At 32.5% G+C, this 27,916-nt stretch overlaps 1 protein-coding gene across 1 annotated transcript in view; it reads left to right on the top strand.

Annotated features, from left to right (window-relative positions):
• Nucleotides 1-553: 553 nt before the first annotated feature.
• The window catches only part of LOC125067789 (adipokinetic hormone/corazonin-related peptide receptor variant I-like), a 111,041-nt gene continuing 83,678 nt past the window's right edge, over nucleotides 554-27,916 (top strand). Inside the window, exons 1-2 of the mRNA XM_047676555.1 lie at nucleotides 554-632; nucleotides 22,732-22,853. Coding sequence (XP_047532511.1) covers nucleotides 588-632; nucleotides 22,732-22,853 — 167 coding nt within the window. The 5' untranslated portion in view covers nucleotides 554-587. The remainder of the gene's footprint in view (nucleotides 633-22,731; nucleotides 22,854-27,916) is intronic.

Raw genomic sequence — 27,916 nt, 5'->3', positions numbered from 1 at the left:
AAAAAGCGTAAGTAACACTGTCTGTCAGTCTATTTGATTTTACGGATAAGCCACTGAATTAATTTTGGACGTATGACTAATACGTAAGCTCTATTTACCTTTGGAGGGGGTTATGTTGGAGATAAAAGGTTATAAACAAGGCATTGAAGCTCTTTTGTTACAAACTGAATGCCACGCGTTCAACCTCTGGTTCACCTAATATAACATTATGACACTTGTTTATCTGTTATTAATATAATACGGTTAAAAATATATAACCTGCTTAGCGGCGAATAAAACTTAACAGCATTATTCGCTGTGTAACGAAAATAAAAATATACTTTAATCAAGTAAGCGAGTAAAAGCACTTTTGAATCGTCCTGTGAAGAATCGGCTAGAAACTCAGTAGTTTTATCTACTAGTAGTTCATTATTTTCTACCAATTTAAATACATATATGTATATTAATTAAATACAATTAAATTTATTTTTTATGAAAATCAAAGAATATCAATTAACTCCACAATTATCTATCGTCTATAAAGTTTTTACTCGAGTAAATTTATTATTAGGTCTAGTTAAAAATAGCCGTGAAATCTTTTCATAAAAATGAATACCGTGCTCCATGAAGAGTGTTCTGGTTTTGTGAAGTCGGTAAGTAGGTGTTATATCTAAGTTTACCCCTCGTGTTTATACAACGATTCTATAGTGTCGTAAATATATGTGATGCAACTATTGACATTGTGGGTTTACTACCCACATTATTAAAAACATTCCGAACAGAATAGATCGGGTAGCCATTGTTTCCAAAAAAACGGCTTAATATTATATAATAGCCAAACTAGAATGCCGTAATAAATAAAACTATGAAAAATAATTAATTCTTATTTCCAATTACATAAATAATATCATATTTAAAATGAAGATGAAGTTCTGATTTATATGATTTTTTTTTTCATAGCGGACGGAAAAATTGTCAACCTGATTGTAAGTAGTCATCAACGTAAATTGAAGTTGACGCTGTAAGAAATATTAACCATTCCTCACATAACCAATACGCCACTAATGGAAAAAGGTTTAAGCGCTAGACCAATAGTTTCACGTGATATCCGAGGCATAGTAGCGCAAACATTGCGAACTTTCAATATCTATGTTACTACTAAGAATTCGTCAACAGACAAACCCTTTTTGTCAGCCCTCAGGGTCTACGGCCTTAGTTAACCGCTAGACCAAAAAGGGCAAGAGAGGCCAATAGAGCATATAATACTGATTGACAATGTTATCGTACCCAATATAATATTTTGACCAGCCTTTAATAATATTTTTTAAATAAATAAAATAAGCGAACCTTATATAAGCAAATTCAAGGTCGAATTTAAAGGAAAAGTTTTTATCACCAAAAATAATTGATTGGAATTCGACATACATCGTTAGAATTATATCAATTTTATCAGATTACTATTGCGTCGGATTCGATTAAGTACACTGCCTTTGTTCTTAAAAGTCAATGAACGAATGGTTCGTTACAGATGCTGAATGTCATTTTTATTAATTCGAAAAGTCAAGTTTGTGTCAGCTTTGCGAGCACCCATTATCGTTCCAAGTTCCGTGAATTAGATAAAATCTAGAACGTCAGTTCGTTACTTATATTTTGTTTTATTATTTTCCATCTATTGTACCAATCAGAGATAGTCTGACCACTTTTTTTGCTGGTAAATGCGTATGTAATATTGTATGTTTTATATAAATAAAAAATAATACAATAACGTTTTCGTTGATTTACTACCATTTTTTGTTTATGTAAGTATAATAATTTTTACGGCGCTCTGAAATTTTTAAGCAAATTGGCAGGTGTTTAATATCAATACTATTAATATAAGTAACACCCTGTATTTCCATTGCTGGGCTTATGCCTCTCCTTTTTAAAAAAAATGAGGCTTATTCCACAATGCTGGGCCAATGCGGCTTAGATTTTTACAATTTTTCCTTAACTGTGAAGTGAATTTTAAAAACAAATTAGGTATATGCAAAATCAAAATAAAATCTACATATACTTTATTCAAGTAGGCTTTTGAATACTGGCACTTTTGAAGTTATTTTTCAAAACTATATTACGTGAAGTTACCACCGTTCGGAGTGTAGATTCTACCGAGAAGAATCGACAAGAACCACATGTCCTAACCACTGGGCTATCTCGTTAAAAAAATACAATTTTAAGTAAAAAGTATACCTTCACACCTTAATTTAATTTCTATAAATATAAAAGATTTCTAACATAAAAAACCATAGCGCCGCTCTCAAACCGACCCAGTATATTTTATCAAAAAAAAATATTTGTTAACTCGTAACTATTTAGTAAAATACCATCAAGAATCCTCTTTAATTTTCTGCACATCTACGGCTGGAGCTGTTCAAAATGAGACCAGAGCCAATTTTTTATATGCAGATATCGTCCCATAATCACTGACACAAAAATCGGCTTACAAATCAAATCAAAATGTACTTTATTCAAGTAGGCTTCTACAAGCACTTTTGAATCGTCATTTAACAAACTATTTAAATTGAACCTACCACCGGTGCCGAAAGTAGATTCTAATGAGAAGAACCGGCCAGAAATTCGCTATTAATACATGTATAAGACAGTTAACATATAAACAAGTATGCTCATTTTTGTTCATGTTTTATTCGTATCGTTTCGTTGGGACGGAACGTTCATCCAATAGAATTTTGATACAATAAATAGTATTTTGATACAATAGAGTTGAAATTTTGTTGTTGAGTTTGTAGTATCGTTGGCACGTGCATGAATGTTTGTGACATCGCACCGTCTACTTTCAAAAGGTCAAAAGAGAGTTGGAACAGACTTTTTTTTTATTTAATCGGTCATTGCTACACATTCCAACTGAGTTAAGCTAGTATGTAACAAATATTAATTATTACATATTATAGTAATTTGTATCCTATGAGTAAAAAATTAATTGAGTTAATAATTGATAATATATCACGTACAAATGAAACAGCCAATATCGATAGCAGACGTTAAATGTCAATAAAAAAATACCCAGTATTCGTATGTGCTATCGATGTTTTTTATGATATAGATACGAGGACAGGCAAATGAACCATCTGATGGTAAAGTGGTCACCACCCAACGCTATAAGAAATATTAGTTACATCGCCAATACGCCACCAACCTTGTGAACTAAGATGTTATGTTTGGTGGTAGAATATCTGATGAGTGGGTACCTACCCAGATGGGCTTGCACAAAAGCCCTACTAGTAAAAAAAAAAAAAGATTAAAATAATAATATGAATAGTTCTGTTATCTTTGTTTCTATATTTAATATAACAATAAGCATTTTGGGTGCATTTTATTTTCTCTATTGAAAACAACAAATACAATCCAAAACGTTATATTTTGTTCCTAACAACATTATTTTGATGTCAACTGTAATCGATCCTTTTGATAATCGATTCGTGACTGAGCGTCGGTTTGTGTATCTGTGTAATGTGATATATTTTTGGCGGGCGTTGAAAAGAAAGCCCATTGACAAATGACGATCAAAGAAAAAAATCGAATTTAAGTTATTATTAAAACGAAGAATTTGTATTAGAGTAACTGTGAAAAGGAGGAGTCTTCAATTATTTATATATGTATAAATAATGTCGCACTACAAAATAACTAAAACAAACGAGACAACTTTATTATCTTGGTGTGCACGACAGCTATGTTTGACATTTGTGAAACGTCATACGCCTTTACTTGTGTGCGTGTGTAAATTGTGTTTCTATTTTATTCGACGCTTTGACAATATTCATCTAGGCATATAAATAATCTATTATACCCTGTACAAGATAGCTTGATCTTTTTGACATGTAATTTTTTCTTATGGACATAACTTTGCAATGACGTACATATTATTTACTAATTTATTGATTTTAAATATTGTAAAAATACTTAAAATAAGTACGATAATACTTACAAAAGTTTCTAAAGATTCAAGCGTTATCGGAAAAATTTAAGACTTTTTCTGTAATATATTATTGCTTCAAAGTAAAATTTAAATAGAAACACTGAAAATAATAGACGCTTGTACTATGTAAAATTACATTGGTCGGACGGTAGGGACGAGAATAACAGGCAGTAAGTAACTGCCACAAATATCGATTCCAAAAATTCTTATTAAGGATCATTGTTAAGTTATTGTTACGAACGGGGCCCTTTTGGTTAGGGTCTCTTTGGCTAGTGGTCGGGATCTCTTCAGCTGGTATAACTCTTTTAGAAAAATAAGTTTAAAAAAACTGAATTATAATTTGAATTACGCATTCCATCGTTCCATCGACTGTTATATATGTTATATTTTCTGTTTCTCATCACTAGCCCGTCTGTCAAAAAGATGAGGCTAACTTGAACAGGGTATAGTACTATTATTGGACACATTTCATGTTTTTACTAAAATAATTGATATATTTTGGAACCTTGTAGAAAGTAAAATGAAATAAAAATTAAATATCTTATTCCTTTCTTATATGTGTAAAATAATTTGTTTGCCAAAAACGTGACCTTCTTTGCTAGAAATTCCACCCTTTTCTTAATAACACAGTACCGCCCACATACGATTAATGTAATATCATCCGATCCCTTCGAATAATGTGATATTATCTCTTTTTAAAATAAGTCCTAAAAAAATATACGACAGAGTCATCGCTGCGGTTAACCGGTCTGCCCGCTGAAATTAAATATATTCGTCCGTTTTCAGTGTTGAATTAATCACAAAAACCTGTTTTAAATATAATATTAAAATGGTCGAATTCGAGGAAGTAATGCTTTATTTTATTTACAATAATAGGCATACAATTTCGAAAGGGTTTATAATAGTGTTTTTAATGTAACTTAAATTAGCTTGTTATGTTAAAACAATATAAATAATAATATAAATAAATATTGGACAACATCACATACATTACTCTGATCAAAATGTAAGTAGCTAAAGCACTTGTGTTATGGAAAATCAAAAGTAACGACGGTACCACGAACACTCAGACCCAAGACAACATAGAAAACGACTGAACTTTTTCTACATCGACTCGGCCGGAAATCGAACCCGGGACCTCGGAGTGGCGTACCCATGAAAGCCGGCGTACACACTACTCGACCAGGGAGCTCGTCAAACTTGCTTTATACTAAGTTCAGACAGACCAACAGACAACAGTTACTTTCGCATTTATAACATAAGTATAGTGCTCCACTCCTCTAAGATTCCTCCTTTGAGCGAACGAAGAAAACCAAACTCAGCCCATATGAGTATAAGTCTCTCCAACAAAAAGTCAAGTATATATACCATAATTAGTTTAAAATCCATGTAACTCATTTATGCAACTAATCCGACGCAAAACTACAAATTAAATAGTTTGCTGACATTGCACAGTTGTTTATTCTAGTGTTACACTTAGAGCACTAATATACAATTAATTGAATTCTGTTCGTGTGTATAAATTTATTATTCATGAACAACGTATCGCATACAATCTGCATTAATGCTGCATTAAAACAAATATGATTTAGTAGGTTTTGATTTCAAACACCAATTATATGAAAGCGCGCGTGGATCAGACCGGCGCTTATGACCATATACCTTGGCATCCTGATGAAACCACCTTTACACGTTGTATGGCATGCGCGTATACTATACATTTAATTACTGTATATTATTATAATAATAATAGTTAAAATAAAAGCAATTTATACGTTTAACTATATATATATATTTTATACTTTACTATTTTAATAACAGTTTTATATCCGCTGGAAAACTTGTGACGGCGGCGTCACATATTTTATAAAAATATACCTTGAAGAACCGAGACAGCCTAGTGGTTAGAATACGCGCATCTGTTCCTCTCTAAATCAGAACTGCATCCTTAGAACCGCTACATTTGATTAGTTTGATTTTACATAGAGAACGTATGACTATAAGTATAATTCGTGTCGTGATAAATAATAATACTAAAATGATGACATAGGACTTTGAAAGATCGACTTGGTTAGTTGACCAAACTACTGGTTAGTAAAATTGATGAATAATATGAAAACAGAACATGAATAGGGTGCTGCAGTCTAACTCTATTTCAGCCAAGACCTTATACATAGCGGTTGAATGCGCTTTCGACATAGATTCAGTTTGCTTTAGTTTATTTCGGTCAGCACTCTAACCGGGACTAACACGTCCGTCTGTTGATTTGAAACACAAAAACGACCCACGAGATCCCTTATGGAGATTTTTATGTAAACACAACCTACCGACACATTCTTAATTTTTTATCGATAAGAACTGCTTTTGTTCGAAATTAATTTCAATTTGAAAACATTGACGGTTAAAGTTTAACATGTACGAACGAATGTTGTCTTAGATTTTCGCGATTATTACACATTGAAATAAAACTAGTTTTTTAACGGATTTAATCGCGTATATTAATTATTTTATTTTAACATCCATAAATTAATATACGCGATTAAATCCGTTAAAAAACTAGTTTTATTTCAATGTGTAATAATCGCGAAAATCTAAGACAACATTATGTGAACCAGTACGGACTGGAAACATCAAATAAAATGTACGAACGAAATTGAACTTTAAATCAACATAAATGAACCGACAGCGATGCAGTTAATTTAAATAAATGTTATTAAAACTTCAATTATGTTATTATCAACAGAATTGATCAAATTCAAAGTAAATAGGTAATGTATAAATTTACATTGTTACCGTATTGGTTTCTAATGGAAATAATAATGCACATTCATTAAAATTTCATACGAAAATAGCTTCAGTTGTTCAATACTAAAATAATTTGATTGTTTTATAGGATACGTGTATATATTATATTCTTAAATTTAAATCTTATACTAAGAAACCATAGAGTAATAAAATATTTTAATCGAATTAATATCAACACGAGATTATATTATAAATGATAAAAAAGGGTCGAGAGTAATACTTGTTGAATTTAACTGACATTACCTTGTATTTTCAATGTTGCTTCTTTTCGGTAGAATAGCTTGGAGTAGTTTAGATAGCTTTAAATCAAAATCCTACTTTAATAAAGTATATTTTTATATTGAAAATGAGTAACCCGTTGATTTCCATGCCGGATAATGGATATATTTAAATACAAATTTAATGGTCGAAAATAGTATCGACTGATTTTCTTAAAGATGCTTCTGGGTGGAATCTACACTGTGAACTGGTTGTAAGTGCTAATATAAAGTTAATCTTCAAAAGATTATTCAGAGGTATTTGTAAGTATTTTGGCAAAAATCTGAGAGGAAATGTATCTACGCCTACGTAGGCTTCGTCTCGCTAAGCGCGTTTTAATTTTACACAGCGCCCACCACAAGAATAAACCCATCTCATAATATAAAATACAGATTTAATAATTTAATGCAAGGATTCGAAATAAATGTTCTTTTTTTCGAATTAAGGGCATTTTGAAAGACCTAAAACAAAAAAAGAAATCAAAGCAAACGCGATAATAAATTACAATCACGCAAATAAATAATGTAGTCATATGTTCGAAACATAAATATATTTCTATATTAAATCAATAACGAGTAATAACCAAAAAAAATTTAAATAAATATGTAATAAATTGATTTCATTGAAAGGCCCGACCCGACTTCACACGGGTACAATGACCGTCTTTATACAAATTAAAAATAAATATAAACTTAAAATTCTTGGCTTTTCTCTACTATAATATACACTCTATATACAATTTATATATACATTTATATATACTATATATGTTTATATTTACTGTATACAATTTACTTGGTGGTAGGGCTTTGTGCAAGTCCGTCTGGGTAGGTACCACCCACTTATTAGATATTCTACCGCCAAATAACAGTACTCTGTATTGTTGTATTCCGGCTAGAAGGGTGAGTGAGCCAGTGTCCAGGCACAAGGGACATAACAACTTAGTTCTCAAGGTTGGTGGCGCAAAGGTGATGTAAGGAATGGTCAATATTGCTTATAGCGCCTTTGTCTATGGACGGTGGTGACCACTTCCAGGTGGTGACCACCATCAGGTGGCCCATATGCTCGTCCGCCAACAAATGCCATAAAAAAATAAACATATACCATACATATAAACCTTCCTCTGGAATCATTCTGTTTATCGAATAAAACCGCATTAAAATCCGTTGCGCAGCTTTGTTTTATACTATGTAGAGATATATATAATTTGCGTTTTAATTTTATTCTATTCGCATTATACTAAACATAAAATAAATTGACATGACATCAAATATTTACATTTGATCTTATTTAAACGAATATAAAAACAAATATAACAGAATAGGTCTTCAAGCGTTGGTTTGGCAGTAATTGAAAATGTTTTCAACTATAATTTCGTATATGTGTTAATATTATAACTGGTGAATTAATTCGCAATAGTGTTTTTCTCTCTTGTCAGACTAAGAGTCCGTACCCTTGTGTTCCATTTTGAAAGGTGAGCGATCCAGTAACTACGCACAAGGGACACATCTTAGTTCCCAAGATTTGCGGGGCATTGAAGGTGTAAGGGATGATTAGAATATCCATCGGTGGTGGTGACCACTTACTATAGGTAGCGCATTTGCCACTTACATAGGCACAAGTGACTGTGTTATCAGATATTTTCATCTAAATTTGACGTTAAAATTTAACAGAACACTTGATTAATTACATAAAAAACGTTTTCGAATACTTAGTAGGGCTTCAAACCTGCGATCTTTGTATAAGATCCAAGCGTAAATCCACAGAGCCTCAGCTCACGTGAAGAAACGCGATAATGAGAAACTGTAATGTGGGCGTGTGAAGTTGAAGCGTGTCACGAGAATAAAACGACTCCACTTTAATGTTATAGAAAAAATAAATTTAATACAACGATATAAATAGCGTTTGTTAAATTAAATTAACTGAACTAATATTATACTGTCTGTTACACTTTCAAGACTAAACCTCTGAATCGAATAAACAATTATATGAAATCGATAAAATTTGGTGCGAAATCATTCCCCCCTTGAAGGTTACCCCAACATTACCCCTCAAGGATTGTAAATAAGTAATGGATTGATAAGTAGTGCATTTTCGTCACAAGCTGAATTCCAAGAATGCGTAGCCGCGAGTTCAGCATGAAATATTAATGTTGTCTTAGATTTTCGCGATTATTACACATTGAAATAAAACTAGTTTTTAACGGATTTAATCGCGTATATTAATTATTTTAACATCCCGACGTTTCGAGCACTTTGCAGTGTTCGTGGTCACGGGCAGTAAACTAGTTTTATTTCAATATGAAATATTAAATTTGTATTGGTCCCATCAGACCTGCCTTATTCTCATATAAATCAACTGACAGCTACGACGAACGCCATATTATGGTTACATTATCAAACTTTTCATTCGGATCCCTAACTTATTTCAAAATATTCTACGCCTATGACAATCAGAGAAAATGTAGAATTCTAAGGTTGAAAGAATTTTTCAAACGGTCCATAAGTACCGGAGTCTATTCAATGCAAACACACAATAAAATCTATCTTCTTTTTAATAGCTTCCCGGACACAGATCTCGTCTCTCTCGATTATGTCACAAGTTAATGGAATAAATTAAACAAATAAAACGTATTTTAGGGTGATCACTTTTTTATGTTTCAACAATAAATGAAGATCACTTACAAAAATCATTTTTAACTACACACTTTTCGTACACTGCAATAAATGTAAAATGTGTTGTGATGGTATTCATTCTAATGCTTTATGGTATACGATATTGTTTCTTTGGTTGCCTAGGACAAAAACAAATGAAGCTGATTCACAACGAGAAAGCAGGCAACATCAAACTGTCCATGAAAGATGAGAGATGCATGGTTTTTCAAGATTAACGCTGCAAACACTCAACGACTGACCCTGTTAACATTTCAAAACGCTGGTCAAGGTTGTAGATGGTGGAAGAGCTCGTTGTAATATATTCTGCGGAGTAAAATATAGATACTCAATTTTTTTTTTGTCAACGTCAATTTTTTTTTGTAAAATATATTTTATTAATAATGTACGTAAGTAAAAGTATGCACCGGAAACTTTTGGTTAGTTCTGAAGATCGAAATTTCTAGAAAAAAAACTTTGCAACCAAAAACGTGCCGTGTTTTCTTTTGGGACACTTGCGCCTTACACGTCATTAATCCTTCGAGCTGTTTCTGCAGCACTGGTGCAACAGAAGAACTCGTACTCGTAAATATATCAATATGTCATGTTTTCCATTGTGCGGAAATAAGCGACACCACAAAAAAATGAGGCAAAACAAATGAGTCATTCATTGTTTCAAAAGTTGTTTCATTCATGTTTTCAAAACTTAAATGTTCCAGCTAAATGAATTTATAAATTTGAATTTGGAATTCTTAACCAAAGAGGAAACATTTTACATGAAAATGGTCAGAACGACAAAACGCTAATTTAATATGTAAGGACCTAATATAACATTTTTCATTTCCCATACAAACCAGTTGTCAAACATTCGACGTAAATCGTCAATCTATAAATACAAAGGCTCTTTTCGTTTATTGTGATTATATTAATTCTATTGCTTTATGGTACACGATATTTTTTTGGTTGCCAGGGGCGTAAACAAACAAAGAAAATAATATTATCGTACGTATCAAGTCATTCACAATTAATTAATAATTAATATTCCTCTGTTCGTGGCAGTTTCTTGGTTGTTTTGTTATTTTCACTTCTCTACGGTTCAGTTTCATTACGTTAAAATATATGCCGCTAAAACTCGGGTGCAGTATTTTTGTGTCGAAGAACTTGAAAATTAAAGTCAGCGTGACTAACAAAGCACATTTTCAATCTAATCAGAGTACAGAATAACGTGAAGAGCGAAATTAGTTTGAAAGGATTAGGTTACGTGCAACGCGTGGTCTTCAAAACTACTTTCAATTTGTGACGAGTGGCATTCAGTTATGACGTATCAGTCCGTTGCTATTGTACCAATGTACTTAGTTTCTCGTATTGTAAGACAACAATACAAATACGGAACAAATGGATTGTTTTGTGAAAATTGGCAAATGAAATAAATACCATTAGTTCTACCACCAGAGCCATTGTATTCATTGGTTTCAGGAAATCGAACGGATTCCATAAAATTTCTTAATAATAACTCTTAACCAATAAATAATATTTAATTGTGCGTCTCTCTTGGAATTAATATCGCATTAAAAATAGTAATTGTATTTATTTATAATTGTTCTTCTTGATATTTTGGTTGCCTTGAGTAAGTTTACTTGGCTTTGAAACCCGTCTGGGTAGGTAGCACCCACTCCAAACACCAATACTTAGTATTATTGTGTTCCGATTTGAGTCAGCACTACAGGTAAAGGGTACATAACATCTTAGTTCCCAAGGTTAGTAACGCATTGGCGTTCTAAGGAATCGTTAATATTTATTACAGCGCCAATGTCGATGGGTGGTGACCACAGATGAGCCATCTACTCGTCCGCCTACACATAAAAAAAGTTCGATTCGAATCATATTTATTATAATTTCGTATATCGATTCAATCGAATCGCTTGAGTTAGCTGTCCTAACGTTCATCCGAGGCTTCGCTTGCGTTTAAGAGGGCCGTAGAATTTAGGTATAACAGAGGCTCAAGCTTGCTTTATAAGAAATTACATCATTGTGTGATTTGTTGACAGACATATTTTGATTTTATATTATTATTATATAGCTAGAAATAATATGTTTTGCATAATGTATTTTTTGATCGAGTATAACAAGGGGCGTATGTAGTTTAGCATAAAAATGTGATCCCTAACCTTTCGCTTGTAATCACAAAACGGATATAATGTTAAAACGCTGGAACATTTAATATTTCATTTCCGAATAAATGGGAAATGAATTATTAAATATTAATGTATTCGAACCGATCCGTCGCTTAATCAATTTGAAGATAGAATACGACGAATAAGAAAAATATTTCGGGATTTACTATATAATTTTTTTTTATTGATTGTAGTGATGATGTCCACTAAAATCCATCACCGTGTTTAATCTAAACAGACGTTAGTTATCTGTGCCGTAAACAAGTCGTGGTAGGATGCAAGACTTATTTACTTTCGAAGTAATATGAATGCAAATGTATTGAAAACAAATAATTCCGACCCCAAAGAAGACACCAGTAGCAAAGAGTAGTAAATTTTCTGAAAAAAACATAATCTAAGCTATCCGCAGATTAATGAACGTTAAATTTCAGAGAGTGCTTTGACTATAATAACATATGTAATATTTATAGTGTTTTAAGTTTTAAAGCACTATGCCACGTGTTGTGTGGATCACACATGGTCGGTAATTTTTTTGTGGGGTATGCAACAGGACCCCAGAAAACGTTTAAAACTTTTCTATTGTTAAATCGTTAAAGAACGTTTGTGTGCTGGAGGTTATTTTAGGCTTTGGAAACGAAACAATCTTCTTCAGGCTGCAAAAAGATACATTATTAACACGAATTTCTGACAAAATCATAGTAAAAACATGCAGAATTATACTCAAATTCCTTGTAACATAAGAGGAATTGCTTTAAACCTTTCAGTTTTTAAGAAGTGTTCGACTACTTACGACTACGTCGACTACGGCTTCGACCCGTGAGAATGACGGATAAATCCCAGCTCTAAGCCAATCAATGAGTGAAGTAACACTATGTATTTTTATTACCTCCACTATGTGGTATAAAGTTGTTAAAGTCAAGAGTTCGAACCATAGAATATATGTACATACCCCTTAAGTATATTATAATTGCTAGGTATGTCTGTTATATAAATAAATATTTCCCAAACGCGGCTTTGTTCCCTCCCTTCTGTGGAGGTAGGTGTTACGTAACTTATTTTCTTTTCTAAATGGCAACGTGTACGGGAAATTTCATGATGACAATGACAACAAACTCTCTTGGGAATTTATATATTAGTTAGGATAACAAATGATATCCAAAAAAAAAATACTTTTCATTTTATATATATACTCATTATCAGACATGATGATATCTGAAATGTAAGTCTATTCGTTCACGTTCGTAATATATTTTTCGCTTTCGGTTGTCACGTTTTATCTACGTCATATTGACGCTGCCAGAATGTACGATAAAAAATAAATAAATCCTAATAAAACTGTTCGATGCTTCGACATATATATGACGGCGCATGGTGCGCCATCTTGTTTATTCATACTGGTTAGAGCGTCGCGTCGATGGTAGCGAGGCAGCCATCTTGGAATTCTTGGATCGACAGTTACATTCAAGATTTCCCGCGCACCACGTACGCGACGAATCGCTAATTTCCAACATTATCTTTATTCTTTTAAAATAGATTCAGTCATTTATGTGTGATTGATTTGCTTAATTAAAAACTTACTGAATTTGTGGATTGTTCATATATAAAATCGTTGAAATATACGCCCACTTATCTTGAATAATCCTGATATTGCTAATAAAATGTCTATATATAAATAATACTTTTATATTGTAGAATCGATTTAATGCCTTTGGAGTATTGTTGTATAATTCGGGTGACAATCGAATAATTTACTACCACAGAGCTATTATGAAGCAGCGTTGTAAATAAAATCCTATCTAATTTCAAATTGTTTGTTTAGTACAAACTTAGGTCTCAATTAATCTATTGTCACGGGTTCCGTAATCATAAAAGCGTGTAGTAATGTTATACAAATTTAGCGTTCATAAATGAAATATATTTATATAAAAGAACAATAATTTCATTTGTTTAAGCAATTTAATCAATCAAAAATATCTCTAACTTCGAATTTATCATAACATAAATTATACATATTGAAGTTAACTACTCAATTAAGCTTACAAATCCAGATAAACCACAACAAATACATTTAACAAATTACAAGTCGCGCCAATATCAACCTTAGTGTCCGAGGTCTAAAAGAAAAATTAATTGCGGATCCTTAAATAGACCGTCAAATCTGAGAAACCGTTGAAAAAATAGTGGTGTTAAGCTGTGGCTACTAAGTACACTCACGCTAGTAAAGTGGTATGACTTTTGGCGAGTGTCAAGCGTAACCGTCACGCACACAAAGATAATAAAGTTGTCCCGTGTGTATTATTGAAGCACGACACTCTATATAAATATAGAAATAATATATATTGGTATATATGTATTGCTTTAAGTATATTATGATATCTGAATCTAAAAGGGTATAGAAATAAATAACTCAGTAAAATACTCATTGTAATGCTTTTCATTATGCAACAATAGTTTATAATGGAGATTGTAATGAAACAAGAATAAAACAAGATATCTCTTAGCATCCCGTTGATATAAAGATGCTAATAGCACCGTGACATCATTAACGAGTCCGTTCAAACAGTTATGATAACGTAGTAAAAATATCGAACGTAAAAAGCAAAAACTAGCTGAACCTGCGGCTTTATACGCGCAAAATTTATAAGTTTTTACTCCCTCGAGGGGGTGAAAAAAGGGGCCCTTTTAGGGATTTAAACTATCTCCATACCAAATTTCATCTAAATCGCGAGTTTTCACGAGTAAAGCGTGAAGATGTGACAGATAGAATTACTTTCGCATTTATAATATAAGTAAAAATACACTGAGAGCAATAGGTTTATTTGTTAATATTTTTTGGCATTATTTATTGACTGCTTCCTTGATCTAGTGGATAGAAGGTTATTCAAGGCGGAGATAAGGCCGATAAAATTGAGTTTTTCTACCGAAAAATACTCAGTAGCAACACGAAGTCTGGAACTTGGAATTGCGTATACTCTCTTGTCTCGGAAAGCATATAAATCCGTTGCTCTTGCGCATGTACTCTTTCCGTGTCGTTTCAAAAAAAAAAATCTTGAATCCTCAATTTTAAAATACTACCACCGTTTCGGAAAGCAGCCTCCAGCGAGAAGAAACGGCATATAACTAGCATAGTTGCGCTTTTCAAATAAACAGATTTTCAATGCTGTTTTTTTTACAATAATTAGTGTCTTGTGATGGAAACCGAGCCTAAGTCCAGCCGTTTTTTTCTAAAAAGAACTCTTTTAATGAATAATAAGATTTATTTATTAATTTAGTCTTAATAAACTTTTTAAATTTCGATAATGGTAAATTGGTTACATTTCCCGGTATCTTATTATATATGCGTATACCATTGCCCAAAAAAGTTCTCTGTACCATATGCAAACGGAAAGTAGGGGTTACAAGTTTATTCTTATTTCTTGTATCAATTGTATGTATATCAGTTTTTATGGAATACTTTTGTATTCGTGGTCGTGGTTTGCTGGACGCCCTTTTGCTGTGACCGAAAGTGATCAGGAAGACATCACAATGTTATTATTGACGAAACAATAGTATGTACCATATTGAAAATAATAAATTAATTAGTTTCGTTCAATACTGCGAAAATTCGAAAGAATTATTATTATTGAGGATAAAATTATAATCGTTGTACATGTTTGAACTTATTTAAATCATATACATATTAAAAGCCACAAATAATATTTTAGATAAATAAAACTCTTTTTGATCAGCTTTTGTGCGTAACGTTCAAAGAAAAAGACCAGCACACGCTTGAAGAAAGGGAAATTGAAACGGAGGTCAAAAAGATCATATTTTTCGCTAACTTTTGTTGCGAGGCCTTTGTAAATTCACTGTAACTTTTTTGTTAATTTATCTTAGTTGTATACTCATGAACGCCATGGGGCAAAATCGAGCATTGTCCTCTTATACGTCATATTTCATTACAATAATTTACTGTATTTTTATTATTATTTGTCTGTCTGTTTTTTTACGAAATAATCTTGAACTCTAAGGAAGGACATAGGTTTTTTTATGCCTAACATCTAACGACCAACACCTTAAATCCGGGCGAAACTGCAATAGATAAATTATATTTGATAAATAAAGACCGAAAATATAAAAACAAATATATTTAAAAAAATAATTTAAAAGCAATATGACAGCTAGGTGATGAATGAGGATACCGTTCATTCAGGTATCTCAGGTTGTTTTTCCTGAATGATGTAGTGCCCTATTGGCCTTTCCAGCGTCACCGGACGATAGTATCTCAGGTATGAACGATGATTACTTAAAATAATAACTTAAGACAATTATAGCGCGATTTAAAGACCTACTAACGCCATCTATTAACAAGAAAACAGACTAATTATTTTTAACACCACTGGATCATTTGACACTGTCCCATTGGGTCAGAATATATTGACACGGTAGCGGAAGCTACCTTTGAGGAAGAATCCCGGGCAAAGAGGCATGCCTCGAGGCCCGTAGCCGACTTGACCCATAAAAGGCCAAGCAGGAAGAACCGTCACACAAACATGAACAACGACATGATCATCACATTCTAAAAGTAATAGTCTCGCTTATAGTCTAGCTTTATGTTAATTTGATCCTTTATTTATACGAACTAATTGTAAATATCTAGTACTGAACTTTATTATAACTTTATAACTTATCAACTACTCTAACCTGATCTTCGAGTTCGTTTTAGTCTCTCCGCCTTCCATTTTGTTTCCTAAAATCTTTATCATATAATATAAACTTTGGATTTATTCATGCGAATTCGATTAAAAACATAATTCATTAAGTATAATTCCAGTTGAAAGCCAATAGAAAAAAATATACATATTAAAATAAAATACCGATTCAACTGGGAAATGCTGCTAGCATTCTTACCATTATTCCACGCGGTCAAGATTTATACAGTAACTATTTTTAATTCATATTTACATATATTTAAGGACTTAATATTAGTAATTCTTATGTAAATAAATGTATATACGAGTACAATTATATCATAATTTCAAGAGTTTATTAAAAATATAAATAAAAAAAATCTCGACTGAAAAGTCCTCTAATCCATTTTGTATTTATACTATATTTATATTACTATAAGTTATTGAGACCAAAACTGGATAATTAACAATTTTACACATAATCTATTTTGTATAAATCCCTTCTGTGGTATTATTATAACGCTAAAAACTTTCGGCAGTTACTACGTTTTATATAAATAATTACGTGCATGTCTACAATAGACCCGATCGAAACCTATCCACAATTTTAGATCGTTAAAAAATTATGATTTTTTAGTCCACAACATATGTTCACAAAATTCGTATACTCGAGATATTTCGCTATTAAACCCTAAGAATTCAATGACATGACAGTTCAATGGGCGGCCATGTTTGATGTTTACAGATGCGTTCAGAAAGTGTGCTCCAAATGATAAGTTCGTGTAGAGGTACGGTAGTTAGTATATTTATATTTCATTAGTTTTATTTATTTTACCTTGAACGAAGCCGAGTTTTTATCATATATTGAATATAATATTTTAATACAAATCTCCTGTCAAATATTATTCGTAAACACACGTCACACGACTTTAAGCAGTCTATACAGTGGCTCTGTTGCTACAATACGATTAAGGAAAATTGTCACTAAGCATTGTAAGTTTTTTAATTATTTATTTAAAAATCATATTATCATCGCTCATAATCAAACGAATATCCTTGGAAATTATTTGTGAAGTATCCCCAACAGGAAATAATATTGAAATTGAACGGTATTCACTTTCCTTAAAATAACCATAGAAATGGAATCGTGTACCGAGATAGACGTTTAAAGGAAATATTAAATTATGGTGACTTTAGGCGCGCTCTTAATTCAATGGTTTTAAGCATACGAATGAATAGAACGTAAGTATCGAGAATCTCGCCCAAAGCGCTCCATAGATAGCATCTATTTCTTTGTATAAAGCAACCCATTCCTTGCTACGATAGGGGAGTCGTTTCCAAGCGGTGCAATTGTATTCATAGTCAATCCTAGATCGAATCTAACCCATATCTTTTTGAAAATCATATTTTGTCGATCAAAGTAAACGAGTCATAAATATAAATAGAAAAATTTCGTGTATTATATCTACTTCAAGTTATAGATATTATATATATTGACCATCCATGAGTAAACACTACCTACTCATCGTATACTCTATCGTCAAGCAATAATCCTTTAATATTGTATTCCAGTTAGAAGGGTAAGCCAGTGTACAGGCACAAGGGAAATAACAAATTAGTTTCCGAGGTTGATTGTTAAAATGTCATACGGTGTCATGTATATAGGTGGTGGTGACCATTTAACAACTACCGGAACATTTGCCTGTCCGTCTATTATATGTTATAAATTATAAAATATCTATATAAATAATTTCGTGCAGGTCTGGGATAGACCCCATAGCCAACTATTCACAATTATTTCTATAGATCGCTAAAAAATTATTTTAAATCAACAATATATGGATATGTATTGGATTTCGATACTAAATTAAATGAAATTCAATGACTTGACAGTTCAACGAGCGGCCATGTTTGACGTTTACGGATGCGTTCAGAATTTATTTGCATTGATTTAAAATTCTCAGTCATGATTAAACTGAGGTTATTTTAAGGAATAGTAGAAATTGGATCGGAATATATCATTACAGTTATAAGTTCATATAACAGGGCCTCGTTCAACCGATTACAATTACATAAATTAGTACAAGTAGGACTGACCGGAAATTAAACCAATTTCATAAATAAAAGCCAAAGAAATCCGATGAACATGTTATGTATATATTAGGTTTTAAAACTTATGCATATTACTGGCCGGCATAGCAAGGATAGGTGCAAGCTACCTACTAGGTACAATTTTGTACTGAATATTGTTTTGTTCTGGTATGAACGATGATTGAGCCAGCGCAACTACAAGCAAAAAGGGAATAACACTTTAGTTCTCACGTTTAGTGGTGCATTGTCGATGTAAGGAATGCTTAATATTTCTAACAGCGCAATTGTCTATGGGCGGTGATGAACACTTCCTATCAAACGTTTTCATGGGTACGCCACTCTGAGGTCCCGGGTTCGATTCCCGGCCGAGTCGATGTAGAAAAAGTTCATTAGTTTTCTATGTTGTCTTGGGTCTGGGTGTTTGTGGTACCGTCGTTACTTCTGATTTCCATAACACAAGTGCTTTAGCTACTTACATTGGGATCAGAGTAATGTATGTGATGTTGTCCAATATTTATTTATTATTATTATTTAAACGTTCCATTTTCCAGTCCGCCTAGTTATATCACAACAAAACTCAACCTCCACATTATAAAATTAATACTCATAGTACGACACGATTTAAATATATCATGGAAATTAAAAAATAAAAAACAATTAGTCGTCAATTTGGGGAATGTATTTGTTTATATGACATTACAAATTATTACGATTGCAAAAAAATAATTTTCGCATAACAAATAGATAAAGATTGACGATTTTGATGACGCACTTAATTCGGATGTGATCGGTTTCACGAATTTTGCCGATGCTACATCTAAGTTGTGTCGTACTATAGCGGTATTGGGTACAATATATTGGGTACAATATTAAGTTACACATTTACCTTAAAATACTACTATTAATAATAGTTTATATATATGTAGTCGTATATAATAAGAATATCTATACTTATAATATAACATATCCCGACTGACTGATTCATCATCGCCCTGCGTAAGTTATTAAAGTGAGAGCATATTTGGTGATTAGAATCGCTTTATTGAGTAGACACCCATTAAGGAAGGAATTTCGGAAAATGAGGGTTGAAAGTTTGTATGGAAATCCATCATTTTTTTATGTTAGAAGCATGCAACTTTATTTCTGGAATACTTACTTATTAGAAATGAGTAGATATGTTTTTCAGCGTTTCTATATATTCTACCCTAAGGGGTGAAACACACACCAATGTTGTCTTGATGTTGATGTTATAATATGTCGATTCCTACGTTATAATACCTTCTAGTTGGTGTATAACACTTTGTATTGAATAATTTATGATGAGATCTAATTGCAAAAACAAAAGAACTGACCTAAAGATCGCGGGTTTGTACTCGTGCCGTACCAAGCAAGTCTTATATATTTAATTTATGTTTATAACTTATCTTGTGGTCGTGTTTGTCCATCTCAAATTTAATATACATAGCCCTAACCGTAAATAGAAATAATGACCATTAAGAAATATATATATTTTTGTCTTAAATTTCCAAAAGGATCACAAAAATGTCAGACGAATCGGTTCTAGTTTTAAATAAAAAGGCAAATTTAAAAGCCGCTTTGGCCGGCTTTAGACCGGTTCGCAGGGTTCATAAGACAAATTATACATAGTTCAACATTTCATCTCTTACGTTAACTTTTTCATAAAGCTTTGTTAACCTTTGGGAATACTCGAATGTATGTATTCGTAAAACCCTTAGAAATAATATTAAAATGTCGAAAAATAATTAAAATTTAAAATTAAATAAATAATCGTTTTTCAAGTTACAAGAGGACTCAACACAGACTTTGATAAAAAATAATAACGGTTATATTTTCGTAATTTTAAATTTCGAATGCCAAAAAGATTAATTCGTAATTCAATGACATTTCTCTAGTCGTAATTTCTGAGAAGAATCAAATCGTAATGACTTAATGAGAGGTGAAAGTAACACGTTGAACCAAACCGTTGAATTTAATGTTTAAATACAGACGAAATAAGAATATTAAATTAAAAGAAAAACTGCTGTAATTCTTTGAAAAAATGATTAACGTCTACTTTGTGAGTTCTATTTCATTTTTACAAATAATTATCACTAAGTTAAGTATAGTTGAAGCATTCGGTCTAGGACTCAGAAATAAAACGAGATTTTATATAATTTTTAATATTATTTTATATTAATCACAAATCTTGTTTCTTTTTTGTGTTCACTTGGTCGTAGGGCTTTGTGCAAGCCCATCTAGTTAGGTTAGGTTACCTTCTATCGCTAAGCCGCAATTTTTAAAATGATTGTGTTCTAATTTTAAAATTGAATGAACCAATGAAAAAACAGTTCCTAAGATTGGAGATGCATTGCCGATATATACAAAATTCGAAAATTGCTATTTATATAATATAACTTAATACAAGCACCTAGGATGCATCTCACTTTTTTTGTCGAGAAATAGTCGACATTTTTCTAAAAGTCTATAGCTTATTTGATTTAGCTGACATTATGCAGACAGGTTACAAGATTATCTTGAAAAAATTGAATATCCCATATATTTTTTTAAATAATCATTCAATCTCTATGATGAATGCTTTAAATGTAAATATAGATGTAGTGAATAATCCTTTCCTATCGGCAAAACTCGGAACAACGATAACACCCGAATGGTGCCGATGTGTCTATGAATTACTGTATTATTAAATTACGTGTAGGTATCAAATAAATCGCATACTTTATTTATCAATGTCAAATGTCAAACTGCCCGTTTGACGTATATTACAATGAGATGTTAAAACCACCACGATTCTATCATATAAAGAATTCGTTAGGTAAACAAAAATATAACTTGTTACCGAGGACGTTTTATTTCAATAAAACGCACTGCTAAAAACCAAATTCCGGTTGAGATGATCTAATGATTCTATAAGGATTGGAACCCCAAAAGTCTAACTATAAGTCAAAACTACAGTAGGATTTTGCAGATCTTTTTATAACAATAAATTTTTGTAATTAATTAAAAATACTATGACATAACAAAAAAGACACCTCAACATAAAACAAAACATACCAGCAGAGAAATTAATATAAATAAATATGATTTGTTAATGTGGATCGAATAAAATCAATGTTTATTATTTACAAAAATGACAGACAAGAGTGAAATGTAAAAAGTATATCAAAATATAGGTGGCCTGCATTAAAACACGAGTCCATGAAGTTTATCACAAAATCTAACATAAATATCAACAAAATATTTCTGTGGTATTAACTACTCTATATAGATACTTCCTCTTGCAATGCGACCGTTCCCTACGTTGTCTCGATGGGTACTGAGTGCGAGTGAAGTAGTAAGACAAAAACGAACATTTCCGAGAAAATACGAAAGGAAAGGATTATTCACTACATCTGTATATTATTTTGACAGTTGATTCGTTCTATTGTAATTGGAATTGCTATCTGTATTAGTCGCGGTCTGTGTTTAGCCGCAGTATTCGTGTCGTGTAGTCATGGGAACAATGTCATCTTGTATGTAGCCCTCAGAGCCACATTATCCCATAGTCATATTATCATCTAAGTATTTTATAGAAATAATAATTAAATACTGGGTCTCCCGCGAAACTTCGCGTTTATTCAAAAGAATAGGAGTTTGTCGATACCGGTTTTCTTAAATTTTATTTACGATTTTCATTTTTTTTTATACAGCCGTATTATCCCTCTCTAACCGCCCAGTAACTTTTTTCCGCTATCATATACAAATCTTTCTTTGTTAAGCAATTTAGTAAATTGCAATCAATACTCCTCTTTATTTTTCTGCACATCTATAGCTTAATTATATTAGACCATAATCAATTTTCTATGTGCAGCTAGTGTTTTGGTGCCCTGTCTAATTTGATACTAGCCGTGACGTTGTTCAGTTTATCTTTTTTGGATTCAACATAACTACTGTGGCCGTACCAATTTTGTTCTGTTTTTGTAACCGCCCAATTAAAAAAATATTCCTTTTCTACGCAAAGATATCTATGAGATACCAAACTTTGACTGGACTATGCAGGATTTTAACTAATATCCGTGTGTTCTCGTCAAGAGTTACTTAAATTACCTAAGCTGTTCTTCGCTTTGTTTCAGATCGGTTGGAAGTACACGAACGCTTGGCTGGTGGGTAATCTTCTGTGCAAAGTGCTTCTCGTGATGAGAGCTTTCGGCCTGTATTTATCTTCAAATGTGCTTGTGTGCATATCCATCGATAGGTAAGTGAATATTCGAATATTAACATTGCATTGGAAAACTGTAAATTATCTTATAACTACCTGTGGCCCGCCCGCTTCAATGGCCATTAATTAAAAAAAGGGGAAGAGTCAAAAGTCAAAAAATAATACTCTATAACCGTCTACGGACGATTCGATCCCGATTGGTCATAATCTCAAACAGATGCGTTAAAAAATAAACATTATCGTACAAATTTTCCTTTACGTGTGTATCTAACGAAATGAATCCTGTGCTGCTGGACTGTTTTGATGATATTTGTTTGAGTTCTTCGTTTATTTCGATTGAACCCAGTAGTTGACGATGCAATGGGGTTCCACGTTTTATAAAAAAAAAATCCTTGTAACGCATACGAAGTCGGATCTTTTATTTATATATTTGACTTGATGACTATTTTATTTCTGCACGATGTTTTCCTTTGGCCCCAGTCACATGATAAATTGAAAACGTAATTTAAACATGTTGTACTAATTTCGTACATAATAGAACTTAGGACAGTTAAACACCGTACCTCAGAGCCAGACAAATATAATTTAAACTGAATTAACACTATCTACTAATCCCTGAACAAAACATCGCGATTTAATTCGATCATAACGCCATATAGCGAAGCCATTGTGAAACATATTCAATATTTCGTGAAGATATTGAAATAGACCAGATATTGAAAACATGTTAAGTCAGCGGTTTTTTTTTTCGTACTGAGTTTGCTGTTTCCCTTAACGACCTTGACCGGAGTCATCGAGGGGAAATAAAATACTAAAGTCGATTCATCGGCGGTGGATATAAACGTGCTATCATCGTAAAGTCGATCATGAGATCCACGAGTTCCATCAATCATTATATTCAAATTATAATTCCTAGAATTTGCGATGTTTTAACACAATAGAATCTTAGAATAAAATAGTTTATGTGTTTGTTTAAAACTAACGGAGTCGATTTGCACGCATCAATGTGCTTGAAAGTGAATCTTTGTCTTTCTCTTACACGTACATAAACTCCGTCTTTGTTGCTAACTTCGTCAGATAATTGTCGAAAGTACAGAAATGTCGATGTAAAGTTTTAACGGTATTATAATATTCTGAATATTCCCCTGTGACCGTTTTAACATTATTTGAAAATGGAATATAATTACTTAAACATGGAGTAATTTTTCTTCCACTGCATAATTACTGGGGATTTCAAATGTGTTAACATCACTCAGACGTAAAAGATTGTATAATCTTCTTTTAAAAATCGTGTTATCTATATTAAAATAATGACTACCATTCATAAATTCGTTGTTGGGATAGCATCTAAAATTGAAAAGTCCTGCGTCATTGGATTAAAATCATGAATCCGACCAACGAAAGCAGAACCTCGTTTATTAATTAATAAATTATTCAGATTTTAAACGTACAATGTTTCTAAAAAATAAAATGTATATCCATGGTAGGTATTGTAAGGAATAGCTTAAACTTTTGGAATGGAATTTTTCTTGGATGAAAATTACCACTTATCTTATAGGTGGACTTTTTGGTAATATCAGAGTAAGCAGTTAGTAAGTGTTCCATGTAGGAACACAGGCCTCTCTCCTTCTGAGGAGAGGGTTTCGAGCATATCTCACGAAACTGTTTTTTTTTTAAAGAATCTAATCACAGGAATATACATTGTTGAATGCTTAAGTTTGAACTTGAAACCTTATTCACGTGTTCTAGGCACGGGACTTTCAAGATTCATACATGTTGGTCTGCTCTCTTTCATATATAAAATTAATATTATATCGGTGGAAGAACCCAAAACTTTAATAAGAAAGATATATGTAAAAGCAGGTTGTGATTGCATTTTTTTTTATGTGATAGTGCGACAGACTTGTATGCCGTGATTGCAAACAGCATAATGTTTTCTTATGTCTTCATACCTCCCCTCTACCATTGCACTCCCATGTGTCCACTATATCTATATGTCACACTATATACCTCATTGCTTCTTCACGTGACAACAGCAGAAACTTAACGAAATTGCGTGTTCTTATTTATCTTATTCCATATTAATATAATACCCTCAATTATTATGTTGTTTGCCCGGTGTTTCGAAGCGGAAACATATATATATTTAAATCTCATTTGAGATAAAATCTTCAACAATTTACGAAGAATATATTAAAGATGGGGAAGTCGAGTGGCCCCTCATCCGCCATCGAAATTGAGCTCCGACCGTTGTCATGTCAGCCGTAAGGCGTAAAAGGTTGTTTCATAGGTAAGACATTCAATATATACACATGTATAATTCACAGAATTAAATTATAAAATAATGGACAAAAAATATTGGACAGTTCAATCGTCGATCGGCTTTAAATTTGCTCATCAACCGCTATGACAACTTACTGCACTAATTTTAAGTGATGATTCACTCAAACGAACTTAAATTCGTCAGTCACAGAGATACTAACAAATTTAAAATTCTAATTTTTGGATTGGCAAGCCGACTATTGGATAGTAAGTAGTCGTCACTGCCAGTATACGACAATCATTCCTCATATCACCAATGCACCACAAACCGTGGGAAATAAGACGTTATGTCCCTCATACCTGTCATAGTCACACGGCCTACACCCTTTAAATTGGACCACAATAATAGTATGTATTGCTGTTTGGCAGTTAAAAAAGGGCTTGCACGAAGCCCTCAAGTAAAATATAACTCAAATAAAAAAAATAGATAAAACTTAATATTACATAAATGGAGATTTACTTAAACGAGAAAAAAATTCCTGGTAAGTAGTCGTTGAAAGATAAAAAATATAACATTATTTATACTGATGGTCTGTATACTGATGTGTGTGTCAAACTTTAAACTATTGTCATATGTCATATGTCAAGGTGTCATTTCATGTGTGTGTGTGTGTGTGTGTGTGTGTATGTACGTACGTATGTATGTATGTATGTATGTATGTATGTATGTATGTATGTATGTATGTATGTATGTATGTATGTATGTATGAAAACAATACAAGCACTTAAAAATTCAGTGGTACTAAGGCAAGTATCAAAGGCTGGTAGGGCGTTGTGCAAGTCCGTCTGGGTAGGTGTCACCCACTCATCAGATATTCTGCCACCAAGCAGCAATTGGTATTGTTATGTTCTGGTTTGAAGGGTATGTGAGCCAGTGTAACTACATGCACAAGGGGCATAACATCTTAGTTCCCAAGTTTGATTACTCATTGGTGAAGTAGGGGATGATTAATATTTCTAAAAGCGCCAATGTCTATGGATGGTGGTGACCACTTAACATCAGGTGGACCGCCTATCTATTACATAAAAAAAGTGCAAGACATTAAAGTCGCAATAGTCGATTAAGATTCACATTTACTAACCACTGGGCCATCGCCGGTTTTTGTTATTAATAACGAAGAAAACTTGTTTCTCTTGAACTTCTAATTGCACAGATTCCTGAAATAGTTAATATTCACTGTATTTTCTAGGAAAACCCAGGTATTTTTTATTTATCTATTTTCATTTTTAGATTGATAATTTAACACGGATTAAAATTTGTATTCCTTTTTCAAAGTTAACGGATCCATTATCGACGTTCAAAATATTCATAACGATCCATTTCCTTGAAACATATTATATCGAATGTTACAATTTTATTAGATAAATATCTATAAATAGTTCGAAAGAAATTCACAGAGAACGATCTTATTATGCGTATCTCTAACACCCGACAAAGAACTCTTAAAGTCCTATGTGATACGAATTTCAAAGACGATACGTTGACTTCATAATAATTCGGAAAAGAATTGTTAAAAGTATTTTAAGGACTGATACAATTTTATTCACATACTTAAAAAGATATAGATGTTTATATTATAATATGATAATGATACTTTGTATTTTGGTGTTTTGTTTTGAACGGTGAGTGAGCCAAGGGAAACTCAAACTCAAACTCAAATTCCTTTATTCAATATAGAATTATTACACTTACTTATTGATAGTCAAATTAAACACTACCACCGGTTTAGAAAAGGAAACACCCCGTCCTGAGAAGAACCGGTGAAAGAACCAATTCATCCTACCTAACAAATTGACAATACGTCGTAATCGAAACGTAATAGCTACTGGTTAACCATTTCCTATCATGTTAGTAAACACGACAATCTAGTTGCAGTTACTGATAGAATTGCGTACGTGACATAACCTTTACAATTAGTAAAGTTAGCGAGTACAACAACACCAATAAGTGATGTATCACCATTTTTTTTTAATGTGATATGTGGCAAACGGCCAGATGGATCACCTGATGGAAAGTGACCACCACCGCCCATGGACATCTGCAACACCGGGGGGCTGGTGCGTTGCCGGTCTTTGAGGAATGAGTACGCTCTTTTCTTGAAAGATCCCAAGTCGTATCGGTTCGAAAAAACCGAGCGCGAAAGGTGGTTCCACAGAATGGTTGTGCGAGACAAAAAATGTCTCATAAATCGCGTTATTTATCAAGAGACACATTCGCATTTCTGGTTACGTGAACATAGTTGTTTCAATTGTCACTAAAGATGTCCAGTGAATTTTACCTAGATGTCCGAAAATGCACAACAGCGCGATTTTTAAGACATTAGGTTTTTCCGAACGATACGACTTGGGAACCAAAAGTTGTTCTTTCATGTTTTAATCATAAAATATATACATTTTTTTATTTAGTATCACACATGTTTATGAGCCTCGCTTAACTTTTATTTACTATATATGTATATATTATACTAACACATATATGATTCTCTATAACGATCGCTTCGTTTGCATAAAAATCTCAATCTTAAAACTCCATTCATACTTTTTCCTTGTATTCGAAATCCTCTGTTCAAACTGTTAAACTATGGAACTCATTTCCTCTTTTTCTAAGTTCTTCTAAGTTCCACCCACACATGTTTCAAATGGCATCTAACCACATATTAACCTTTATTTTGTCGCTAAATACGCCATAAATATTTATTTGGTATTGTCAAGTCAAATCAAAATACTCTTCATTGTATACCAATAAACTCACACAATAAAATCACATTCAAGAAAGA

Source organism: Vanessa atalanta, chromosome 12, assembly GCF_905147765.1.
Source record: "Vanessa atalanta chromosome 12, ilVanAtal1.2, whole genome shotgun sequence".
Classification (NCBI taxonomy): domain Eukaryota; kingdom Metazoa; phylum Arthropoda; class Insecta; order Lepidoptera; family Nymphalidae; genus Vanessa; species Vanessa atalanta.
Note: the sequence above shows the minus strand (reverse complement) of the source record. Positions and strands in the feature narration are given on the sequence as shown.